This window comes from Mustela nivalis, assembly GCF_964662115.1.
Source record: "Mustela nivalis genome assembly, chromosome: 12".
Lineage (NCBI taxonomy): Eukaryota > Metazoa > Chordata > Mammalia > Carnivora > Mustelidae > Mustela > Mustela nivalis.
Window position 1 is genome coordinate 13,578,471 of NC_139031.1, and position 25,071 is coordinate 13,603,541.

Genomic DNA, 25,071 nt, shown 5'->3' on the forward strand with positions numbered 1-25,071 from the left:
TTTCCAGCCTCCTCAGGACCCTGGAACCCCCGGCCAAGCCCTGCCGCTCTCTCTGGACTTGTGTCGGAACCCACTGGTGAGCCTGCCTGTCACTCTGGCCCACTCCCAGGGTTCCTGCTCGCACGGAGGCCTGCTGTTCCTCGGGTGACATCCCGCCCCTTGTGCCCGGCTTCGGTTCCCTCACGAAGATTTGCCTCTTTGTGCTGCCTGAGAACTTGCCGCCTGACTCGCATATTTTAGCATTTCCTTACGTTTAACGAAGGTTTATTCAATCAACAAGTCCTTATTGATCAAGTGGCTACCAAATGCTAGGCCACCCTGTGGACGGAGCAGGGGGAGACACACAGCACGCAGGTTATTGGGGAAGTGCTGTAAAGTGACATTTATGGCACTGGAGATGGAGACTAACTGGTGTCAGGGGAGGCCTGTCTGTGGCGGTGACAATTACGCAGAGGTTTGAAGGATGAGGAGGCAGCCAACGCCGCACGGAGGCTCTCGGTCCAGAAGGAGCTGGGGTCCTCCAGAAACTGAAATTGAAAGGACAGTGCAGGGCAGGGTCCCGATCGCTGAGGTCGCGTGAGCCGTGGAGGGATTTAGGTTTCCATCTGAGGGCCGCCGGGGGCCTCTGCAGGCCTGAGAGTGAAGGCGGAGGCGGTCCCGCTGCTCCCGCAGCTGCACAGAGAGTGGCCACCACGGTGGAAGGAAAGGCCAAAGGCATGACCTGAGACGGGGCTCCAGGTGCCAGGGCCAGCGCGGTGGCAGCAGACATGGAGAATCAGGGGCTCGTCGGAGAGATCCTTGTGAGCGGCCACATGGACGGATTGGTGGTGAGGCCAAAGAGAGAGAAGGGGACTGGAGAGTGTCCGGGTTCCCAGCACGGGCAGCAGGTGGGAGGGGCCAGGAGCTGAGCCCCACAGAGGGAGGCTGAGGGGAAGAGGTCCCTTGTAAACAGACTGAGTTGTAGGTGACTATGAGTCGTTCCCAGGGAGACACTGGGCCACCAGGACAGAACTCTGGAGCTGAGAAGGTCCAGAGTGGAGAAGGACATTTAGAAGGACAAATGGAGCTCAGACCTGTGCAATGGACGTGACGGCCATCAGCTTCCTAGGGCGGCGGAAGCCGTCCCCTCAGAACGCGGGACTTAGAACAAGAGCCGTTTACTTCCATGGGCCTGGCAGCTTGAAGTCTAAATCCTGGTGTCAGCAGGGACCTGCTCCTCCTGAAGCCATTCGGGGACCATCCTTCCGTGCTTCTCCCAGCTTCTGGTGGCCCCGGGTGCTCCTTGGCTGCTGGTGGCCTCACTGCAACCTCTGCCTCCGTCCCCACGTGGCCATCTTCCCTCAGTCTGTGTCCCAGTGTCCCTCTTACAAGGACACCCAACCTGCTGGCTTCAGGGCTCACCTGCTCCAGCATGACACGATCTTCGCTAACTACATCTGCAGCGACCCCGTCGCCAAATGGTGTCGCACACTGAGGGGTCAGGGATTAGAACTCCGACCTGTTTGGGCAGTTGACACAATTCAGCTTCTAACTGGCTGACCTGGAACAAGGGTGCAAAGAGAGAAGACAAAGGGTCCCTGGGCTTCGCCCTCATGGAGCAGGTGCCTAGAGGACGCTAAGCCGGCAAAAGAAACAGGACAGATGTGGGAGCGCGTGGGGTCTGACGACCCCGACTGCGTGTTTCAAGACAGGAACGGGACGCGGTGGTCCCCTGTGGGAAGGACATGTGTCACGGAGCTGAGAAGCTGACCAGGGGATGTGACGTGACAATGGTCGGGACTGCGCCCTTGAGTGGAGCAGAGAGGGACGTGCAGCGGGAGGAGGGCGAGAAGAGGGGGGCGGCGGGGCCGAGGAGCTTCAGGAGATGACCCTGGAGAGCTGGGGGGTCAGGGCAGAGAAACGGGGCCGCGGCTGCGGGGACATGAAGGGACAGAGGAAGGGTTTGGTTTTGTGCGTAGTTTGCTTTGTGCTTACGTTCTGTTTTATTTTTTGAAATGGGAGAACCCAGAGCCTGCTTGTCCGCTTGTATTAGCTGTTTCTGTGCCTGCGTGTTTGTGTTGCACACGAGTCGTGTTCAGCCTGCCTTGTCACGTGGGCTCGTGTTGCCCTCCCAGCCCCTGGGGACAGGACCCCGCCTTCTATTGCTTTTGTCCCGCAGGCGTGTAGCCCGACACTTGAGCATTGGATCATTGTGTTCACAGCAAGAAACATGTTCTGCTGTCCGTGTCCTGGCGTGGCGAATGGCCGCCGCCTCATTTTCTAGTAGAAAATGGACTGAGAGTGGTCTTCACAGACCCTGTTCGGGTAACTTCAGTTGACAAAACCCCCATCTGGTGTTTCCTGCCGGAGAACATGCCCGAAGTCCCCCTTGCACCTGTCTTGTATGTTGACTTTGGCCTTGTACATCCTCAGGGAACAGAAACTGGGAAATGGGTTTCCAGAGGTTTCCCACGGCCTGCTCCGGAGCATGAGAGCAAGGTGATGAATCAGTTAGGAAAGCCGGCCCCGTGAGACCAGTGTGTTCCCAAGACCCAACCTGGAGACAGGGGTGGGGAGACAGAGGTGGGGCTGGGTGATCCGGCAGCCGCCCGCCTGCAGGGAGCTTTGCCGGAACCGGGGCAGGAGCTCGTCCCCCCACCAGGGAGAGGCCTGATGTGCGTGTGGGAGGACACGCTCTAGAACGGAGATGGCGGAAAGGCAGGCAGATTCCAACACATATGGGATAAGGGGATTACGTCGCTAGAGACAACCTGCAGTCATCTCATCCATTTACACCATCCACCGTGGGGCCTGAGGTGACTGCCAGGGGACTTCCAGGGGACTCATGAAGCCTTGGTGTGTGGGGGCAACCCTAGACACAGTGACTTCGGCCTGTTGTAGGACTGAAGGCCCCATGACACAGGGCAGTCTGGCAGGAATGTGCCTAAAGCAGCCACAGGACCCCCCCCCCCCCCCCGCCACCAGCAACCGGGACTGGAGGGCACAGGGCCCCACGGGAGGGGGAGGCGCCAACAGAACCCTAGCAGCTGGGGACGCCAGCACTGAGGGAACGGGAAAGACCCACCCGGCCTCGGACTCTGGCAAGAGGATGTTTTGAGCCCAGACTGAGGACTCTGGCCTTCTAGAAGCACCTGGCAGCGGTGCTGAATCCCCAGCTAGGAGCAAGTGAGGAAACGCCTTTTTACTCCCAAAGAATCAAGACTTTGCAACAAAACGTGTTGGTTTTTGTTGGTTTTCTTCAGCGCTATGATCTGGAGACAAAAGATGAGCCATGAGAGCACATTTAAAAGAGCAGGTGGGGCGATGCTTCTTAAGTGGGGGGAATTCAGCTCGAGCTCCAAGACGAGGAGGGTGGTTTGAGCACACTCTGGCTCCCTCCTCCCGTGCTGGCTGGGTGAGGATAACCCAGACGGAGCCGTCGCCGCAGCTCCCACCGCTCCCACTCCAGGCTCCTGAAAGGGTCGGAGAGTGGCGTCTTCTGGCATTGCTTAATCAAGTGGGAAATTTACAGAGAAAACAGAAGCTGGGCTAATGCATCTCATTATCAGCAGAGTGCCTTGAGCCACATTTTTTTTAAGCTGTGTTCATATCTCATACTTTGAACCTGGTTTTCTCCAAAATGTACCCCTGCTTAATCGTGACACATTCTTAGAAATGAAAATGCGCTCTGTGGTCTCCTTGGTTTTCGTTACTAACTACATGTGAAAATTTCCCTTTGAATTTAGGTAGTTTCCTTCAGAAGCTCCGGCAGGTAACCTTGTCTGCCACATGAAGGGACATAATCCTACAGTCAGGAACGGGTTTATAATGGGGTTTGGACTGGTACCCAGATTATGGATTCAGGAACAGGGTTCTGTAATTACGCTATTAGAGGACTTTTTAGGAGACTACCTTTTTAGAAGCTGATGATTAAAAAAATTAGTGTTTTCTTACAAAAGTGTGATTCAGGCTCCTAAGAAGATGGATCATTGGCATTAACGGATTTGGGGTTGGATCCCCTTAATTCTGGGTAGAGGCCTGCTTTCTCTATTACTGAAAGTAGAACACCTGTATTTGAGAATTCCTTTGTAAAAACCAGGCATTCTCTAAAGATTGGTTTCCTGGGTCTTCAGTTACAAAAGATAACGCGTGAGTCTTTCTAAAGTGGTTACTAGTTCATCTGGTTGGAGTATAATGTCAATGAAGTCATGGATGGGGCTCCCTGGAGGTCTGTTCTAGACCGCCCCTTCATCTCAGCCGGCCCTCTGACCACACTGCCTGCTTACAGGGAGGACCAAGCCCAAGAATGGAGGGGTCACGGCCACACAGTACAAGAACCACAGGTCCCTTAGAGGGGGGCAGTCATGGCACCCCGGGTTTGAAAGATAGAATTTTATGGAGAGTTCGTGTAGAAGTAGCTGCCCACACTTCCAAATTGCTAATGATCTCTCTCCCATTCTTCCTTTTCAGAGCCCCCGAGATCATCCTTGGTTTACCGTTTTGTGAGGCAATTGATATGTGGTCCCTGGGCTGCGTCATTGCGGAGCTGTTCCTGGGCTGGCCGCTCTATCCGGGGGCTTCCGAGTACGACCAGGTGGGTCCAGGCAGGGCAGGCGTCCCAAGCCCTTCCTTTACAGCCTGACACGCGGCTGGCTTGTAGGCTGTTTCCTTGTCTCCCAAACCTTGCTTCTCAGAACAGCACTTTTCTTTCTTTATTCCTCTTTCTTGCCCCTTTTTCTTCTGTTACTTCTTTCTTTCTCGATAAAATTGTCATCTTTTTCTCAAAGGCACCAGAGCCACAAGTACAGCATATGTACAGCGACAGGAAACACCCTGACCTCGTTCCCGTCTTCTCTTGCAGATCCGGTATATTTCACAAACACAGGGTTTGCCAGCTGAATATTTATTAAGCGCAGGGACAAAGACAACTAGGTTTTTCAACCGTGACACAGACTCACCATATCCTTTGTGGAGGCTGAAGGTAGGAAGAGCGTCCCTTCCACTCGTCCCCAATGCCTGACACTCGGGGATGAAGGGCACCGTCCAGTTAGTGGGGAGCTTTGGCCACCGGCGCACAGATTGTGGCTTTCGCTTTGATTCAGTCAGCAGCATGGGAGAGGGGGCGCCCGTTGTTGATGTGTGAGATGGATGAATTCGGATATTCAAAAGCACCGCTTGGCTCGGCCTGCTGCCTGCAAAGCTCAGATCCCAAATTCTGGTGGCTAAACTCTGGGATATAATCCCAGTAAACCACAACTTGTTGGGTTTGTGCTGGAGACAGAAATGAACCACCCGCTACCCTCGAGGAGCTCCCAGTCCAAAGGGAGCCTGGATGCATGCGGCGAGCCCAAGCCCCTCCGCTCCACCCCCGCTGTCGCACGGGCTCTGTCTCTGGTGGGAACAGAGTGTGGGGCCATAAGCAGGGAGCCTTAGACTACTGCCTAGGACAGAAGATCTGGAGGGAGCGTTTGAGCCGGGCCCGAAAGGATGAAGAGGGTCTTTTAGGCAGAGGAAACAGCCTCAGCAACATGGCATCCAATGCTCTAGGGAGGGGTCTGTTGGTCCCAGCCAGCAGGAGGTAAAGCGCACCATTGCACACCGTAAACTCTCGGGTGGTTTTACTTTAACGGAAACATATTTTGCTTTCACTTTGATCTGTGCCTAGTAATTAAAATTAATGTATTTTCCTGGGAAGGAGAAAAGAATGCAAGTCTTAAGTATGTTTTATGTTCATTTTAGGTGTTTCTTTTTTTGCAAGGAGTAGGTGGGGTTTTTTGTTTCTTGGTTGTGTGTGGTTTTTTCTTTTTTGACAAAAACCACAGCTGAATTCTAATACGATTTAATGATAAAGTATGGCCCGTGGTTGCAGATATAGAAAAGAGATTTGAGAGCTAAGCAACACTCTGAGGCTGTTGAGGAGAGGGCTGGCACTTGGCAACTGCGAGAGTGAGCAGCTCAAGGTCAGGTCCAGGGAAAAAGAGTCCCAGGGTAGAGGAGGGTGAGGCCAGCCGGGGGCAGGATTTGCTTCTGTGCCTTAGCAAGGAGCCTCAGTCCTCTCTGGGATCAGAGCCTAGCAGCTCCAGGCGTGGCATCCTTGAGTGAGATTTGGAGGATCAATTACCTGTGATCCATGGATGAGTCCAGAAACCCCTAATAACTGGAGACAGCCACTTCCAAGACCAAGGCCAGTACAGGCACCATATGTGCATGACCCAGCCACAGGCTGACTCTGCAGCCAGCTGCCGCCTCTTGGCCATGCCTCCTTGGCAGACTCCTTCAGCTTGCCATTCCTCTTTGTCCTTCTAGAACATGGGTTGGTCATCATCCTACCTAGGATTGTTGTGAAGAATATGGAATGAGCTCATGGGCTTTAGAACAGTGCCTGGAATGCAGTGAGAGCCTCTGGATGAGAGTTTGAGAAATAGAATTGAGATTTATAGAACCATGTGGAAAAGGGCATCTGCTTTTCCACATGTGGAACCTCACCTTATCCCTTAAACTCAGGAGAGAATGAAGGTTATCGGGGATGGGGCATATTCTTGTTGGAACCCTCTGGATCGTACCAGGCTGGGTGTCTGTGGGAAGGAGAGAAGAGAGAGAGGGGTTTGTGTGGAGAAGGAGCAGGTCACTTTAAGAAGACTCAAAGTGTCCTCTGAAAGAGGGAAAAGACTTCTCCATGAGAAGCAGAAGTTCCAGGGTTGGAGTCAGTGACGAGGAAAGAATTCACATGACCAATCAATCAGCTTTTGCCTCTTTTGACTAGACACCAGACGACCATGAAGCAGAGACGGGAATTAAGTCAAAAGAAGCAAGAAAGTACATTTTCAACTGTTTAGATGACATGGCCCAGGTAAGCCCCATGGGTGAGTATGCAATATTAGCCCTTTACAAACCAAGTGCAGCAAGACTCTGCTAATACAAGATGGCAGGTGGAACTGCCGTGTTTGACCTTGACCTTGAACAATGACACACCACTCTTAGTAAGAAAACCATTGGGCTGGTGGAACATTTTCAAAACCTTACACTAGCTCTTTAAAAATAGTTTCAGTTGATTGGTTCCCATTTGTTTTTAAAAAAAAAAAAAAAAAAAAAAGTACTGGCCAATCTTAGTGATGTTTTCATGAGGAGAATTCAAGCTCCCGAGCACATTTGAGTCTCACACCCATGATTCAGTGTATTAATCCCCTCAGGTTGTTGTAACAAGGTATGACCACCTGGGTGACTTAGACAGGGGACATTTATTCTCTCACACTTCAAGAGGCTAGAAGCTTGGCATTAAGGTACCACCAGAACCAGCTCCCTCTAAAGCTCTAGAGAGAAACTGAGGCCTTGGACCCATGCCTCAGGCCTGTGTCTGCTGGCCCCTGGGGTCCTCTGTGTTCCCTGATGGGGAACTGCTTCACCCCGGCCTCTTTGTCCTTCTTCGTGGAGCCTTTATTCCTGGCTTTCCTCTTATCTGTGCACCCAAACCTCTCGCTTTGTTCTCTTATGAAGACACCAGCCATTGCTTTGGGACCCACCCTACCCCATATGACCTCATTTCGACTTGATTGACATCTGCAAAGACACTGTTTCCAAATAAGGTCACATTCACAGGTTCTGAGCATGAGGACCTAAACATATCTTGTGCTGCCACACAACTCAACCCACTTCAGTCAGTCTCTCTCAGCTCACTAGAGGGACCACAGGCTCTCACCTTTGTGCCCAGAGAAAATTCTAGAACTTTAGCTATTTTTAGTGGAAAGACAGTCTAAAATCAGGACAACCCAAAGAGAGTTTTTCTTAAAAGCAATGAGAAGTAAAGCTATAGACCAGTAAACACTCAGAACACTTCTTACTGAAGGTGAGTGTAACCAAAAATCATGATACTGAGTAAAGGATACTTGTCGGTTGATTAGAAGCTTAGATTGCCCGAGAAAACTGAAATTGCTTTCCAGAGCATGCCTTGGAAAATAATAGAAAGGACCACAAAACAAGTCTTTCAAAATCTGCCCTAGGCTTGCTCTTGGAAGAAAAATCCGGTGTTCAGATATCCTCCTTGCCTTGGCCAGAGGTAAGCCCCGTAACGACGGGGCTGAAATTAATTCTGGCCCTAACTCAGGGCACTGCCAGAGGACACAGACACTACAGACAGAGGAAGAGGTCACATTGGCCTCTGCAGGTTAAATAAATAACCCTTTCTTGTATTTCATTTTTTACTACTTGGTTACTACTTAGTTACTGTTTTTGAGTTGTGGTAAAATATGCATCACATAAAACTGACCACGTTAGCCACTGTTAAGGATCTAATTCAGTAGTATCAGTAGTATCAAGTACATTCAATAGTACAAAGTACATTGAGTACTACCAAGTACATCCACATTGCTACGCAGCCAGTGCCCAGAAGTCTTTCCATCTTGGGATTATTTTCAGTGAGGTGTAATGTGAGGTACATTTCAACTCAGCTGATGGAAGCAGGAACAGTGCACATCCTGTCACTCCTGCGTGGTTTTGGGTACCGGCCGCAGCCTGCGCCCTGGCCTCCCTCGGCCTTCCCTGGAAAGGGAGCAGCCACAACCTAGAGTCAGTGACCGCCCATGCAGGTGGCAGGAGCCCTGCACAGACAGCCTCCTGGGGATCGGGAAGGGGACACTGAGAGGGAGATAGAGTTGCGAGCAGAGAGTAAGGGCGGTCGGGGGAAGGGGGAGGCACAGCAGGGTTTTGGTGACCTGTCCTGATTTCCCTCCAGGTGAACATGACAACAGATTTGGAAGGCAGTGACATGTTGGTGGAGAAGGCCGACCGGCGGGAGTTCATCGACCTGTTAAAGAAGATGCTGACCATAGATGCTGATAAGAGAATCACTCCAATCGAAACCCTGAACCACCCCTTCGTCACCATGACACACCTGCTCGATTTTCCCCACAGTACACAGTAGGTGTCCTGCTCAGTGCTTTTCACCAGGGGTCAGCAAACGTTCCCTTTAAAGTCCCAGGTGGTAAATATTTTAGGCTTGTAGAGTAGCTCTTGCCATTACAGCTGAAAGCAGGAGGCCAGTGAGTGAGGCTGCATTTCAATCAAACGTTATTTGTAAAAACAGGCAGCGGCCAGATGGGGCGCCCAGGGCCACACTTCGCTTTACACTGAAAAGGAGGAACTGGTGGGGGGGATGAACCGGCTGCTGGGACCTGTGCGTAAAGGGAGTGCTCGGAAGGTGAGCGTCCAGGAAGCAGAGCCACCTTCGGCACCACTGGTCTACCCAGAACCATGCTGGAGTGGCCTCGGTCTAGTGGGGCTTCCGGGATTCCGGTTGGTTCAGTCGTTCATCCATTCGGCGGGCTGTGTGCTGTGCCACGGGCAGGTGCTGTGTGGGGCAGAGCAGATGGGAGCCGCCACCCACTGGGGCTCCCAGCCTGTAGGTGAGAGAAAGGCACCAAACCCGTGATCCCCAGAGAAGCGGCTGTTACCAGGGAAAGCAGGCTGCCCTCCGGGCCGGGTGGGGCAGCCCCTGCGGGGTGACTGCGGGAGGACGGGCGACAGGGCACCAGGGAGGAGGCCGGCAGGGGCAAGAAGGGCGCTGCCTGCGTGGGGCCTCCCAGGGCGGGTGGCAGGGGGGCCGGGTTCTGGGGGCAGAGAGGCCTCAGGATGCGCTGGGCAGGGCCCCGTGTTAAGGATGGGGATCTTCATCCTTCAGTCCCACAGAGGCACTTCTGAGCAAGGGATGGCTGGTTCGAGTTAGGCTGGACAGAGACCCGCCTGCCGCTGCTCCATCAGGCCAGAGGAGCAGGGAGACAAGGGCCCGTCCGGGTCGGCAACGGGGAAGTTGCGGGTGGCCTGAGAGCTGTTTGAGGGGAAGCAGCAGCCAGGTTAGCCGATTACGGGACTGGGCGGGGGAGAAACAGGAGTGACTAGAGGGGACCGAGGGGGTTTTCTGATAGGAAGAGACTAGAACAGTTTCAGATGCTGGCACGAGGTGTCTGTGGTGAGCGAGGGATTGAGGAGAAGGATGCAGACATTCCCGGAGGGGCCAGGCGGGGGCCAGGCGTGCAAGGCCATTGTCATCAGGCTAGGCCAATGTCAGCAGGCCACCGGGTTGAGAAGTAGCTGAGAAGCCGTAGTGCCTGATATCCGAAGCCTCCGCCGGTGGGCCGGGCCTGGGGCACAGTGGAGGAGCAAGGTAGCCCAGGCCACAGTGACGGATGGCGAGAGGGGGTGGCAGGATGAGGGGAGTGTTCCAGAAGACTGAGACCCAACACCAAGAGCAAGGTGTTTGGCTGCATTGATTTCTTCCAAGCAACTCTGCCTGGCTTGTCGATGGCTCTCTCCTCCGTCCCTCCTCCCTGGGCCTCCTGTACACATCTGTGTCCTGATTTCCTCCTCCTCGGGGAACTGGATGAGGCCCACCCTGACGGCCTCATTTTACCTCTCTAAACATCCTGTCTCCAAATGCAGGCCCATTCTGAAGCACTGGGCTCAGCACCTCAACACAGGGATGGGGGCACAATTCAGCCCATAACAGAGGGTGACGAGGGGTAGCACTTCAGCCTCTCAACCTCGAGATTCTTGGGATGTGACAGAATAAGAAGTCCCATCCCCGAGTGTGTGTGGGGAGAAGTGATATGCTCGAGAGAGTGCCCGATTTTAGTTCGGGTTAGGGCATAGGGATGCATCGGGAGGCTGAGCATGAGAGAGACCTCTGCCCGTCCCGGCCGGTGCTCAGGCTGGACTTGACCCTCTCTGAGCGGCAAGAAATGAGTACGTGGCCCCCTCCATACCACCTCTAATTTCAGTGCTTGTCCTTATCGGTTGACACTGAGTAAGTCAGATCACATTGCCACAACCAGTGTTTCCTTGGTTTGAAACAACCAGCCTCTAGTACAAAGAAGGAACTTGAACCCCTCCATAGCAGAATCTCGTTACAGGATTTGTCCTGCTTTTGGGGTGGAGGGTTAAGTCTAGCAGTCGGTCTGTACAACAGAAGGAAGGCACACTTGGTGAGTTACTGGATAGGGCTCCCGTGAGATCTGTCTCTCCGTATTCGGGGCAAAGTGAGACACTTGTGGAACAGTGTGGCAGGAGGTGGAGTCCTGCTCTCTAGAAGGCTCCCATCAGCCGTCTGCACCATGATGACATGGTCCCCCACAGAAAGTCAGTGGCGTGGTTGAACGACCTCAGGGCCCTGCCCATCTTTGGGTCCTGTGAAGGAAGTGGGAATAAAATGCTTCATTATACTCGATGAAGACCAAGCTTGGAGACCATGAGCATCAGCTTCAGGTGCAGAATTCGGTGTAGGTCCAAGAGGATCCCTGGCAATTTAGAATTCAGAAAATGGGCCCCAGAAGGAAAGACAGGTCTTTGAGCACACCTTAGCTCACCTGAGAGTAGGCCTAACCCCTCAGGGGCCCTAGTACTGGCTGGGAAGACCATGAGAACTATAGGGCAAGAAGAAACCTCCAGCCCACACTGCTGAGGACCACGCTCAACCTTGGGGCTGGGCCAGAGCTGCCCCAACATCTAGGTTAATAGGTGAAAGGGACCCCTTCTCCATACCGGGGGGCTAGTGCACAAATTCCTTAAAAGCCATTTTCTCACAGAATTAACCCAAAGTGCAAGCGCTTGCCTGTCTTCATGAAACTCAAAACTCAGACCACTTCAGTTAGAAAATTCATAGTCTAAAAGCTTCAGAATTGTCACAAAACCATATAATGCATTTAAATACACTCCAAAAAGAATACAAAACCCATCATTTTATTCTTTCAGCTTCCACATGAAAGCACTTAGCCGTTTGCTTGGTACTTAGTAGATGATTCAAGCACGCTGGCATCACCAGCATTCTTGCTAGTTTTTAACTCTTAGCTACCACAGAATAGGTTTTCATTTCTCTCCAGGTCGTCAGTCAGTAGGTGTTTATTCCGTGTGTGTAGTGTGACCATTGTAAGTAGTCATTAACTCAGAAAGGAAGGATTCTCTGAGCGCGTCCAAGTTCAAAACATCGTTCATGGAAAGGATGTTTGGGGATAGTCCACATACACCTGGTTGGCCCAAAATCTAGCACACCCATAGGATCCATTTGTGATCTTAAAGTAGTAGAAAATGAATATTTATATCCAGTTATTACATTATTTGTAACATAAGTATTTAAAATTGAAATTTAAGTGCTCTTTCACTATCCTGAATGTGAGCATTGGAGGAAAAGTAAGTTTCATGAGAAGACAGAAGTGAATGAGAAACAATGTATAAATTCTGAGGGCTCCTCTGTGGGGGATTTTCAAGAGCTCAGTGGTGGAAGCCACTTTGGCTTTCCTTTTCCTCCATGCTGGTGTCAGCAACATTTGTATACTTTACTTTCCTAACTAGGATTCTATTTTGATTTACGGATGCACTGGAGGAAGAGAGTGCCGGAGATAATTTTTATTTCATGTAACTGGGCAAGAGTGAGAAAAGCGAAAGGGAGGGTGAATCGGGAGGTTGAGGAGGCTGTAGAGGCACGTGTGAAGACTGCTAGTGATTAGCTCTTCACCTTGGCAGATGACCTGTCTGTCCTCTCTTAAAACTTCGTCCTTACTCGTAAGACAGGGGCAGCAATCCTCTCCCTTGTAGTTGTAGGACTGAGTGAAAGAGTGCTGGCAAACACCTGCCACAGTTCTCAACCAGTGTTAAGCACGATTACTATTTACCACTAGGATTACTGTTCCTGTTACACGTGCAATCCCAGGGGGTCAAAGAGTGACGACAGGGACAAGGTGCTGGGCTGGCTCCTTCCTTGGCCACCCCCTAGATGGCGCTGGTGCCCCAGAAGCTCGAGAAGTTGTCTTTGGTCAGAAGCTGCTATTTCATGTCCCCAGTCAGAAGCCACCCTGAAGGCGAAGTATGAGCGGTGGAGTTAGTTCAGAAGATCAGGGTTAAATAAGGAAAATACAGCGAGAGCCGTCACGTCTCTTATGCTATGGAGAACCATTACTGGTCCTCCATGGGGGAAGGGAGCCTAAGGCAGTGGGGGCGGTTCATCTGAGTTAAGGGGACTCTTGCAAATGTAGACTAAAGTTAAGCTTCCCCCATTCTTCCTTACTGCATTAATGTTGTTCTCCCTTTCTCTCCTTCTCTCCATTTTTTCCCCTCTCTCCATTACCTTCTTCTCTTTCCCTACTGCCTCTGCCTTTTGCACGAACAGTGTCAAATCATGTTTCCAGAACATGGAGATTTGCAAGCGTCGGGTGAACATGTATGACACAGTGAACCAGAGCAAAACCCCCTTCATCACGCACGTGGCCCCCAGCACATCCACCAACCTGACCATGACCTTCAACAACCAGCTGAACACTGTCCACAACCAGGTGAGTGGGGAGCAAAAGGGAAGGTGGGCAGGGCTCACCAGTGAGCATCAAGAGTCATATTTCCCCCCCAAACCTAGTCAGGAGATCTTATACAGGAGACACTGTCATACACAGAATTCCTCTACTATGTCGGAAAGTGTGTACTTCCAAACTTACTTCCTTTGAGGGACCCAGGCACTCTGTATGGATGCTGGTCCCACAGAAAGGTTCCAGAAAGGACTCTCTTGGGGTGCTCTTTCTGAGATGGTACCTCTTTGTGTTTCCCTCTGTCCCGATGTGGGAGTAACGTAAAGCCTCCTGCTCTAATGGCTTTGTGTCTGACATCTGCCAGTAAAGAATTCGAGCCCGGGAAGAGACGCTGGCGATCGTGCAGTACAGACCCCTCCCCCTTGTCCCCGCACGATGGGGTCTACGTGATCTCCCAGGACAGATAAAACCCGTCCTTTCTCCACGTCACAGGGAAAATCAGTTCATCCGTCTGTCACCAGAATCCCAGCAGCTGGAACCATAAGGTTTTCTTCTCACACATTTCCAACTTTTTGCAAAAAATTAGCAGAACCCCGCACCTCACGCATTACTTAAAATATGAGTGATGCCCAGGAACTATTTACTGAGTAAGTAATCTCCAAATCCTAGTCCAGGTTGCCTTTGATATCTAAGAGAATTTTGCTTTTATTCCCAAATTCCGGTCTTCCCACTTTCCCCAAAGAACTAACTGTTCCTAGATTTCTTTTCAGCCTTATCAAATCTGCAGTGGTCACAACACTCCTGTGTGTGTCTGCACACACCCCTCCAGAGGAAAGGAGTGTCTGTGTTCTAATCCTGAAATGCGAACACCTCAGCTACCAGCGCCCCCGCCCCCGGTCTCCTCCTCTTCCCCACCTCCCGGGTCTCTGGGCCAGTCCTGCAGCACACTGAGCTGCCCAGGCCCAGCTTTTCTTCCCTGCCCTTTGTCCCCCTGTGTATGTCTAGGAGAGGCCACCTGGAGACTGCCACCCCCAGGGCTATTGGTATTAAGACTCTCCTTAGGGGGAAGAGCCAGGCCAAGACCTGAACTCCAAAGAAATGAATGCACCCCTCACCCCCCCAGAGCCTGGCCCAGCACTCACAGCCAGACCTATGAGCTGCTTGACAAAATACCACCGTGGTTCTGTCCTTCATCACCAGAACCCCATCACATCAGCTGGCAGAAGTGGGGGGGGTGTTTTAAGATTTTATTTATTTATTTGAGGAGAGAAAGAGTGAGCGGGGGAAGGAGCATAGAGGGGGGACAAGCAGACTGCATGCCGACGTGGGGCTCCATCTCACGACTCCGAGATCGCAACCTGAGCCAAAACCAAGAGCCTGACCCTTAACCGACTGGGCCACGCAGGTGCCTCTGGATGGGTTAATAGGACAGAGAAGTTCGTTTAAATTGATGGGGGGGGTTCAGTGCAGGGCACAGGGGACAGAGGTGAGACCCTGAAGCGCAGAGGCGTGGAGAGAACGCTGTGGGCCGTAGGCTGTGTGTGAGTCAGCAGGGCCCGCGCTCGCACCACGCTAACCCGCAGTGAGTGGACTCTGGCTGGTGCCATGAGCACAGCGAGCAGAGGGAGATAAATTCGGAGGGGAGATTTGGCCAAACCATGGGAAAGGCATGCCGGACTGAAGTGCGTGGACAGTATTCATTAGACAGTAATTGGAGATTTGGGGGCAGAGGGTAACAGGCACAAGGTAGTCTTTTGGAAAGAGGGAAAGTGGAGGCCAGAACTCACTAAACAGAGCCCAGGAGAGAGAGACCAGAGAGAGACCCCCAGCTAAAGAAGTCGGGATTAGAGAGTCAGGTCCCATGGATGAGTTGAAGGAGGCAGCCACAGGAGCTGCCACAGGAGGTGGAACAGGCGAGTCCCCTCGTGGGACTCGCCTGTTGGTCCCCAAGGAGGGAAGCCCAAGGGACAGTGGGAAATGTGTATGAGGAGGAGTCTCCAGGACAGGTGGGGCCACAGAGAGAACAGAGAGGAAACATAAGGCATGTCAGCAGTTATGAAACACAGATGCTTACACACACGCCTCCCACATACATTCCCAGTCACGCTACCTGGAAGCCCAAAACAGCCACTTACTGTGACAACACGTATCTTAAAATCCAAACATGTATGTCACCTAATGTAGCGATTACTTTCAAACAGATTAATTTGCTTTGCACAAAAGTTCACCATAAAGTCTAAGTATTGAAACAAATAAAAATGTAAAATGAATTGGGGTTTTTTTGGTAAAGTGAGATTTTATCCTTCTTACCAATTTTGAGATGTATACGTACCTTCTTAAAATTCTATTTCTACGTGTGTCCAAGATACCCGTGTGGCTCTTGCCTCCTTATCCAGTCCCCGGAAGCTCTAGCAGCAAAACTTGTAAGCCATGTTGAATCCGAGGACGCAGACGCCCTCCTCCCCCTAGCGTGTGCGGGATCAGCGTGAAGAAGGCTGAGACGGGGCAAAGCCAGAGAATTTCCAGTTCAGAACTGAGTTTCTGTGCTTCCCACAGACATTCATTCTCAAATGATGTCTCTTTCCGAAAGATGCAGGAGAGAGGACATAATTTCAGAGTTTATTTAACTCCTCCCCACTTAAATTCTCCTGACCCACCGGCCCTCTCCCCTCTGGCTTCCAGCCTTCGGAGCCGAACACTACTGTAAGAATGCCCCAAACTCCAACAGGAAGCCCCAGGCTCAGTGTGTCCCTCTCCCTGGCTGTTTCTAGAGCAGGTTAATTTGCAGTTACATGCTCTGCAGCCGTCTGAGCAGCTCTGTAAGCAGTACTCGCCTTAGGCCCGAGCAGAAGGGCCCCCTTCCGAGGCCTCCCACAGCCTTCCTCCGTGTGTGTGTGTGTGTGTGTGCGCGCGCGCTTCTGTGCCTTCTGTGCCTGTGCCTGTGCCTGCAGGTGGCCTCCTCCTGCTTCATCCTCCTGAGTACAGACTGTGCCACCAGCCCCAAGGGAAGGGGGAACAGAGCTTGCACGTGTGAGCTGGCAGGTCCACACACGTGCACCCAGAGCACCCAAGCTGTGGGATGGAGCTGGGGCAGGAAGGGAAGCAGGAGGTCAGCTCTCGTCTCCTCCCCTGCCCTCGCCCATTCCTCACCCCATCACCATGGTCCGGTGTGGAACCCAGGCAATCTAAGAGTCCTGAACTCAAACCTGGCCTTCTAGGTAGTTGTGAAGTACATTTGTCAAAGCAGAAAGGCAGAACATAAATAGTTCCTGGCCTGGTTTTTAACTTTGCAATTTTTAGACCTCCGTTACGCAAGCTTCAGTGTGCCCTCTCGGCCGAGCCCCGCCAATGTTAGGAATTGGCGTGAGTGGAAGCACCAAGGGTGATTCTGTTGTGGCCACAGGTGCCCGCTTCTCCCTGGGACTTCAGCAGTGTCTCCACCCCCCTCTGTTTTCGCTTTTTTGCTCTTGGTTCTTATTCGTTTGCTCTTCTTTTGAGTTCATTTATTTGCTTTAGACTCGTGGCTCCCAGCATACCACCTCCCTCATTTTTTATTTTTGTTTATTTTTGTTTAATCCCCATCACTCCTTTAGGCTCCCACCTCCACCAGTGCCACTCTTTCCTTAGCCAATCCCGAAGTCTCCATACTAAACTACCAATCTGCACTCTACCAGCCCTCAGCGGCGTCCATGGCCGCAGTGGCCCAGCGGAGCATGCCGCTGCAGACGGGAACAGCCCAGATCTGTGCCCGGCCCGACCCCTTCCAGCAAGCTCTCATCGTGTGTCCGCCCGGCTTCCAAGGTGAGGACCAGCAGACGCGGCCCCTCACCTGCTTCTTACCGCGGGACCTCCAGGGCCCTGGTACCCGCAGTTTGCTGGCATCACTGAACTTGAGGGCCCCTCTCCTGCTTCAGCCAGCCTAGAAACAAGAGGACTTAAGCCTCAGCACCAAGTTGTTTTTCTCCCCACCTTGCTGGTGTCTTGGTCCCTGGCCAGCTGTCTCTAAAGGAGCGTGTTGTCTGCGCTTCTGTTGTTAGGCTGATGTCAGCTTGTGTTTCGTCCGATAAAATATCCTCTGGGCGGTTATCTGGAAAGAGTTGCCACTCTGCCCGCCAGTGTAGCCTCCTTTCTCATGCAAAACACAAATCTCCCTGAAAAGTACCTCCTAGGCTGGTCCCCCAAATGATTCATGAGCCACACACCCCAATGCTCTTCTGAGAGCTCGAAGAAGCCAGAGTTGAGGTGCACAAGGTATCCAGAAATCTCAAGTGTTTATTTCTGCTCCCCCGACTGTGTACACCTGTGTGTGGTGGCTCAGTTTCAGAGTCGGTGCCCTTCCGGTGTCGGTGCCGTTCCAGTGGATTCGTACACTCTTCCCGACACCCCTGGCTCTGACAGACCCCAAGTGTATTTACATGTTAGAAGCCATTTTTCTACTGTGATTTGTTGGCATAACTGTTCCCCTTCAGGCTTTTACAGACTCCTTAATTTGACCTTCTGATCTCCAAAAATGTTCAAAGTTGGGTTTTTTATGGCTTTTAAATTTTTAAGTTAGAAACTAAAGGGGAGACTTGCAAAGAGCCAGGTGACAGCTGGTGAGGACTGGAGTTGGCGGGGCAGAGGAGACCCAACCAGCTGGCTAGGAAGGTTCTCCACATCCAGCGGTTTCTGACCCCCCAACAACCCCTCTCTCCCTTCCCTGGGTCTGGAACAGGATTGCAGGCCTCGCCCTCGAAGCACGCTGGCTATTCCGTGCGAATGGAGAATGCCGTGCCCATCGTCACTCAAGCCCCAGGAGCGCAGCCTCTTCAGATCCAACCAGGTCTGCTCGCCCAGGTAATTCTTTCTTTATTATTACTCGTACTGCCATTATCCGTGTTAATGTTGTTCACAAAAGAGATAGATCTCCACTAATTCCCTCCTTGGCGATGAGTTAGGTGCTTTGACTCATTAGAATAGATCAGTAATATTCTGAATGATCCCCAGGTGAATCACCTTCCTACGTACCTTGCTTATAATTCCACAAAGAAATTTAGACACAGGGAGAGTCTGGGGAAATTATTATTACTATTGTAGCTTTATAATGCAAATTAATATGGGAGACATAGGTTTTAATCCTAACTCTGCTAATAACTTTGTGACCTAAGGCAAGTCAGTTAACATTTCTTTGCCTTGGATTTCTTTCTTATAAAATAGAAATGATTTTTTAGAGCCAAAAAGAACCTTAGAGATTATCTCCTTATTTCATACGGAGCTGAAAAGCCAGGATCACAGAAGCTGTGAGCTGGAACCTTCCTTATCTGTTCACATAGGTACTCTGAAGGCAGAATGAGAACACAGAGGTGAATGTGGTTGAAAATGTGTAACATGTTGTGGAAATTTAAGGCAACAGAGTGACGCAGTAATAACAGTCATCCATCTTTAACGGCACTGAAACAAATACATCATCATTATGCCAGACACTTTATAGTTGTTAATTGATTTAATCCCCACAACAGCATGATAAGTAAGGTATCTGTCTCCAGGTGACAGATAGAGAAAACAGGCACAATCCCCGTCTCAGAGTCCCATAGCTACCCGGTGAGAGCACCAGGACACAAACCCTTCTACAGAATCGTTTCCACCGTTGGGCAGCAAGGATTGCTTAACCCAAATGTTGTTAGTTTAGAAGCACATTAATTTGTAAATAAAGTAGGTTCCCAAAGCCTATTCTCAGAGTGTTCCTACAGACAGTTCATATATGGTATCTTCTGTTGAATAGAAGTTTCCGGGCTTAATTTTAATGTAGCAGAACTGCAAAGATGTGTTTGGGCTCCCTACTCAGTTGGCCTTTCTCATGGCCCCGCTGTCTTGTCTGTTAAAGCTGGCACCCTTCTTGCTGTCTGGGAAAGCCTCGTTTCCTTTTTGTTCTTCAGAATTTCCTTGTCAGCTTTGTCCCTTCACTTCCCATATGAACTTAACCATCAGTCTTGCAAACAAAACAATCACTGGCTCAGAGTTACACAGCATTGAGCAACTGTCATTACAAAACAAAAGGCCCTGAACTGTATTTGCTGGACCTGGGTTAAATTTTGTATTTACCTGAGGAAAAGCTGATATCCTTATAGTGTTCAGTCATTTCATGCACAAAATATAGCATAGCTGTATATTTATCCTTTACTCTTCATTAAAAGTTTCCCTTTTTTGGAATAATTCCTAAATATTTAGCAGGTTTTGTCACTATTAATAATTCTATTAATTTTCTTTTCTGATTATTTGCTTTTGGTTTCCAGGATGAAACCTGTTGGCTCTACTCAGTTTGTTATATCTAGTAGTCCTTTTTTTTTCTTAAATTTTATTTTTTTATTTGAGAGAGAATGCGTGTGCGCATGTGTGCACACGAGCAGAGGGAGGGGCAGAAGGAGAGGGAGAAGCAGGCTCCCCGCTGACCAGGGGGCCTGACACGGGGCTCGATCCCGGGACCCTGAGATCATGACTGGAGCCACCCAGGTGCCCCTATCTAGCAGTCCTTCTAAACTCTGAGTAGTTCTGGTTGTTTCTGTGAATTCCTGTGGATTTCTTATGGATTCTACCTTTTTACTAGCTTTGTTTCTTCCTCCACAATCCTTCTTCCACTGTGCAGCAGCACCTCAAGCCATGTTCAACAACAGTGTGGACGCTGGTCATCCTTGACTGGTGCCTAACTTTAGAGGAAATTCTTCTGTTTGCCATACTTTGTTTGCCATTGGTCTTTGACAGAAACTTTACCAAGCTTGCTACCTTTTGAATGGTATCACATGTTCTTTATGCATTTATTAAAATACTCATGTGGTTTTTGTTCATCTGCTAATATGACAAGTTGCATTAACAGGTTTTTAATGTTAAACTGTCCTTGTATTTCTGAGAGGAGCTTCATTTGATCACGTGTGTTTGATTCGCATTTACGCTTTACAATACTGGATTGTTTGTAAATACTGTGGTTAGTGTTTTTTATCTAGATTCAGAAGTGAGAAGTCACCTATAATTTCTTTCTCTTACAAAATCCTTATCTAATTTGAGCTTCGAGGTCATCCCAGTCTCACACAGTATAGTATGCTGGATATAATTACCCTCTTCTTCTGTGTTCTGGAACAACTTATTTAAGGTGGATATGTATCATTCTTCATCTCTGTTCTTGTGTCCAAAATGGCCCTGTAGTGACCACTGACACCACTTTCTGATGGCCTACGGAGTTGTGTTGCTGGAAGTTTATAAACAGAGAACCTTCCATATTTAAAGTAGGCCGCCTACTTCTGCCTCGCTCACCAGTCCTCAGAGCTTCCTTTTGCTCACACAGTTTGGTAGGGGGGAGTTCGGAAAAGGCCAAGAAAGATCAAGAGAAAGAACTATAAGCTCACTCCGGGGGCCAACTATCTTGTTCTTATTTTCTTTGATTGGCAGAAATCCAGACCAGCTTCCCGGTGCTCCTCCTCTGTGAGCCAAAACCTATAGAACTTGCACATACTTACAGATTTTTTGTTTGTTTGCCCACTTAACCCTGGCAAGCCAGAAATCATTTCTGAAAGAAACAATAATTAGCATTCTTATTAGCTAATCTAGTCATTCTTCATTATTCGGTTTGGGGAAAACCAGTAGGCTCAGCATTTCTGAATTTGCTTGTCTTTTAATCATAGCAGGGAAGAGATTTACCTTTGCCTACTTGAAAGAGAGTCCCTAGAGTGCTGTAAATCTCCAAGTGGATTTAACCTAAAGCTCTAATTGGGAGAGGGAACAAAAAATACCTGTACAAAGAGTTTAGTCTCTACAGTGTTTATAACACGGAACTACTAGGGGCAATTTGAATGTTCATCATAGATTTGTTAAGTAAATTGATGTGTGTGCATAAAATGGAACACCATGTAGCCATTAAAAAGGACACGATGCGGGCACCTGGGTGGCTCAGTCAGTTAAGCGTCTGCCTGCGGTTCAGGTCATGATCCTGGAGCCCCAGGACTGAGCCCTGAGTCAGGCTCCCCGCCCAGCGGGGAGTCTGCTTCTCCCTCTACCCTTCAACCCGCTCATGCACTCTCTCTCAAATCAAATCTTTAAAAAAAAACAAAAAAACAAAAAACCACGGTAGACCAATGTGTCTCGACATGCAAAGATTTCTTATATTCGGTTTAAAAAAACTTCCTGTACTATCCAGTGTCACCGTGTGTCTTTCTGTCCATTGGTTGTTTCTGTTCACTTAATCTACAGCGGTATGTCAGCCTAGAAGGGTAGAGCTCTCCTGGTATTTTTAATTGGTGCCTTCAAAGGATGAAAGTTAAGCTGACTTATAAAACTCGTTTGGTGGCTTTTTAAAAAAGCAGTAACTAAACATTTAAACTAGCACCTTCATGTTCCTCTGGGTAAATTTCTAGGTATCAGGCAGAGGCTTCCCAAATATTATTCCTTACCTTAAGTATATCCAGCAAGTGGGCATCACTCTTTTTACAAATATTTAAACCTTTCCAAGGATTGTATTTGTGAAAGTTTAGAGACGGAGTCTTCTCAGTCCAGTCCTCACATTCGTTTTGTTTGCTTTGCCTTTTCCTCCCCACCTTCCAGCCGCTTCTCACGTCCTTCAGAGGGAGACCGTCTCTCTGGGGGTGGGAGGCAAGGACATGTGCACCGAAGGCCAGAGTGAACTCACACCCTCTTGTGTCAGTGATCTGGGAGTGGTCTTCCCAGACTCTTACCAGTACAGCCTTGTTGGTACCGCCCAGCGGCGGCTGGCACCTGTGTCCTCTCAGGCCTCAAACCAGAGCTCGCACCCAGACCACCATCAGAAGTTGGGAACGAGTGCGTAAAGACAGAGAGGCGGGAAATACGGGCTCAGATTAGACAGTATTGAATTTATCTCACGTTTCAAATGGCGGGGTCCAAAACCCTTTTCGACTTGTTCCAACAAGGCTGGAACAGGAATTTGGAGCTCTCTCTCACCCCCGCAACCCCACCCCACCCAACCCCCACCCGTCCAAAATATGGAGGTTCATGGAAGACCACAGCCTTTCACCAATAAGGTGCCTTCTAGCCAGTCAAGTCCTATTATCTGAATCCCTTTAAATGCTCCCCTAAGGACAAACAGTTGGCTGGAACTTCTTAAACTGTCCAAAATCTAAAACTTCACTGCTTCTCACTCAAAACCTCCTCTAGTAACATTTTTAGCAATGAGTCTGTCTAACCTTTCTGTCTTGCTCTCTGCTTCTGTCTTGCTTGGTGTCTGAATTGTTCATGAATAAGGAAGGCTTTTCCATGCTACTTTCATGCATTTACCTCGAGTCCCTGATCTTCAATAGAGGCATCGTTTCTGTGTATCCTTGCTATGAAGAGAGGTAGTGTGCTGGCTGAGGGCAGGAGCTCTGGGATTTGATTGCCTACAAGTCAGAGGCCAGTCCCACCATCTGCCAGCTATGTGACTTTAGGGAAGTTATTTTTAATTTTTTTTCCAAAATAATACATGCACCTAATTCTTAAAGTTAAATGAGTGAATAAACTTACAAGAAAATAGTGCCCTGCTCCATCCCATCCCCAATTTCCGACCCCCCCCAAAATAACTTTTCACTGTTTTGTCATTTAACTCCAAGTTTCTAAATAGCATGCTTAAACTACTTTTTTCTGACATTTCCATTTTGGAATTTCCGTCTTACTGTGGAAGATGAAGACTTGGCCCCCAGACCACCCCATCCCCCCAGCACCTGCCCAGCCATGCACTGTCCCTCTCCCTCTGTCTCTCTCTCTCACTCTCTTCCACTCTCCCATTCTTCCCAAGGAAGTTTCTTTTTGAACCACTCTGTATTATTTACATAATTATTATCTTCAGTTTTATATACTATTCTCTGCTGAGCTTCATAATATATTCTGATTCTATTCCTTTCCTGTGCAGCTTGTTTGTCCTGGAGTTAACGGTGGTTTCATTTTTCCATTGGCTTAGTTTCCTCCCTCTTGAGACTCTCCTTGTCCACACTGGTCTGAAATTGTGTGACTATATGCTTCCTCATGGGTCTTTTTTTCATACATTGTCTTGGACCCTGTTTGCCCTTTCAGTCTAAAAGTTTGTTTTTTATTTTTTCTTTAAGTTTTTCCCCTCCATTTTCTCTCTCTCTTCTTTCAGTATGGAACGTTTCGAGAATGTGCATGGCATCCTTGTGCAGGGGCCGCGCTCGTCTTCTCCATATTGTTCCAACTTCAGTATGTGTGCCGCCAAAGCCAGCACTTTCTCTGATTCCTCTTTGTGAAGTTCTTCCTAATTGGATGTTGGTGCTTTTGAATGAATCTAATGATCTTCATCTTTTATTCTCTCTATATATATTCTATCTGTGCTTCTTTCCAAGAGGTCTTTTTCAGCTTTTTCTAAAAACCTTGTATGGAATTAACTTCTGTTACAGTTCTCATTTCTAAGAATTCTTTCTTACTCTCTGAATACAGATATGGACAAACAGATATATATTCCTGTATATGATCATGTTTCGTGTGTGTGTGTGTTTGTGTGTGTGTGTGTGTGTATAATTCTTTTTTTTTTTTTTTTTAACTCTGTGAGGACAGTTTAAGGTTTTGGAAATTTTCTTCTGATTTCTACACTGTTTTGTTTCCTCTGAGTTTCTTGTTTTAGACTCATGTTAGAAGCTTCCTTTAATATCTGGTTGTCCTTGGCTGTTCATTCATATATTTTTTTTAAGATTTTATTTATTTATTTGACAGAGAGAGAGAGATGACAAGTAGGCAGAGAGGCAGGCAGAGAGAGAAGGGGAAGCAGGCTCCCTGCTGAACAGAGAGCCCAATATGGGGCTCAATCCCACAACCCTGAGGTCATGACCTGAGCCGAAGGTAGAGGCTTAACCTACTGAGCCACCCAGGTACCCGGGCTGTTCATTCATATTAAGACTGAAGCACTAAAAAACTAAATTTGAAAGCTACAGGAGGGTGAGAACGGACTACTAAATGCAGGCTTCTCTCTAGTCTGATAAGGACTGAGCCCAGCATTTTCATTGGCAGATTCCCTGATCCTCCAAAGTATCTGTAGTTTTTTCCTCTTGGACTAGTCAGTTTTCCTAGAGCGAATCCTCCAGCCTCCTACTTTGGGTCTGCAAACTGAAAGGTAAAGGACTCTCACAGACTTGACCTCGGATAACTCAGTAATTGCCCGTCTGTTTTCCAGTTTCTAAGATCTTGTTAACTGTTGTCTCCTCTGTTGTCTTTGTCCTTACAGATCTCTATATTATTTATTCCTTCACTATCATTTCAGTTGGGTTTAGAGAAAGAGAGCAATAAATGTTTCATTTCCTACATTTCTGGCAGGTGATTTAGCATCTCTGTAGTTCTGTTTATCTGTCTGAGAAATGGGGAGAAATAACAGTCCCTACCTCACAAAACTGGTATAAAGATGAAGTCAGAAACTTGGGGTGCCTGGGGGGTTCCACGGTTGAGCGTCCGACTCTTGATTTCACGGTCATGGGATCGAGCGCCACGTTCGTTTGGCTTTGGACTCAGTGCAGAGCCTGCTTCCCTCTCCCCTGTTCCTGTCCTCTCTCTCAAATAAATAAATAAATAAAATCTGTAACACACACACAAAGATAAAGTCAGATACCTATCTGTGGTCTTAGCTCTGTTCTTGGCACACAGTATGCATCAAGAAGTATTCGCTCTAGGGGCGCCTGGGTGGCTCCATTGGTTAAGTGTCTACCTTTGGCTCAGGTCATGGTCCCAGGGTCCCAAGATGAAGCCCAACATCATGCTCCCTGCTCAGCCAGGAGCCTGCTTCTCCCTGTCCCTGTGCCCCCCACCCCTGCTCGTGTGTGAGAGCATGTGCTCT

General features: G+C 49.3%; 1 protein-coding gene across 4 annotated transcripts in view; it reads left to right on the plus strand.

Annotated features, from left to right (window-relative positions):
- Window positions 1-25,071, plus strand: part of HIPK2 (homeodomain interacting protein kinase 2) — a 180,415-nt gene that overhangs the window by 117,426 nt on the left and 37,918 nt on the right. For 2 of the 4 annotated variants that reach the window (XM_082693876.1, XM_082693874.1), the window contains exons 3-9: window positions 4,450-4,573; window positions 4,841-4,960; window positions 6,743-6,829; window positions 8,708-8,892; window positions 13,130-13,292; window positions 16,934-17,060; window positions 17,974-18,095. In XM_082693876.1, the coding sequence (XP_082550002.1) occupies window positions 4,450-4,573; window positions 4,841-4,960; window positions 6,743-6,829; window positions 8,708-8,892; window positions 13,130-13,292; window positions 16,934-17,060; window positions 17,974-18,095 (928 nt within the window). Of the gene's footprint in view, window positions 1-4,449; window positions 4,574-4,840; window positions 4,961-6,742; window positions 6,830-8,707; window positions 8,893-13,129; window positions 13,293-16,852; window positions 17,061-17,973; window positions 18,096-25,071 lie in introns of all 4 variants that reach the window. The other 2 variants (XM_082693873.1, XM_082693875.1) reach the window with 1 other exon arrangement.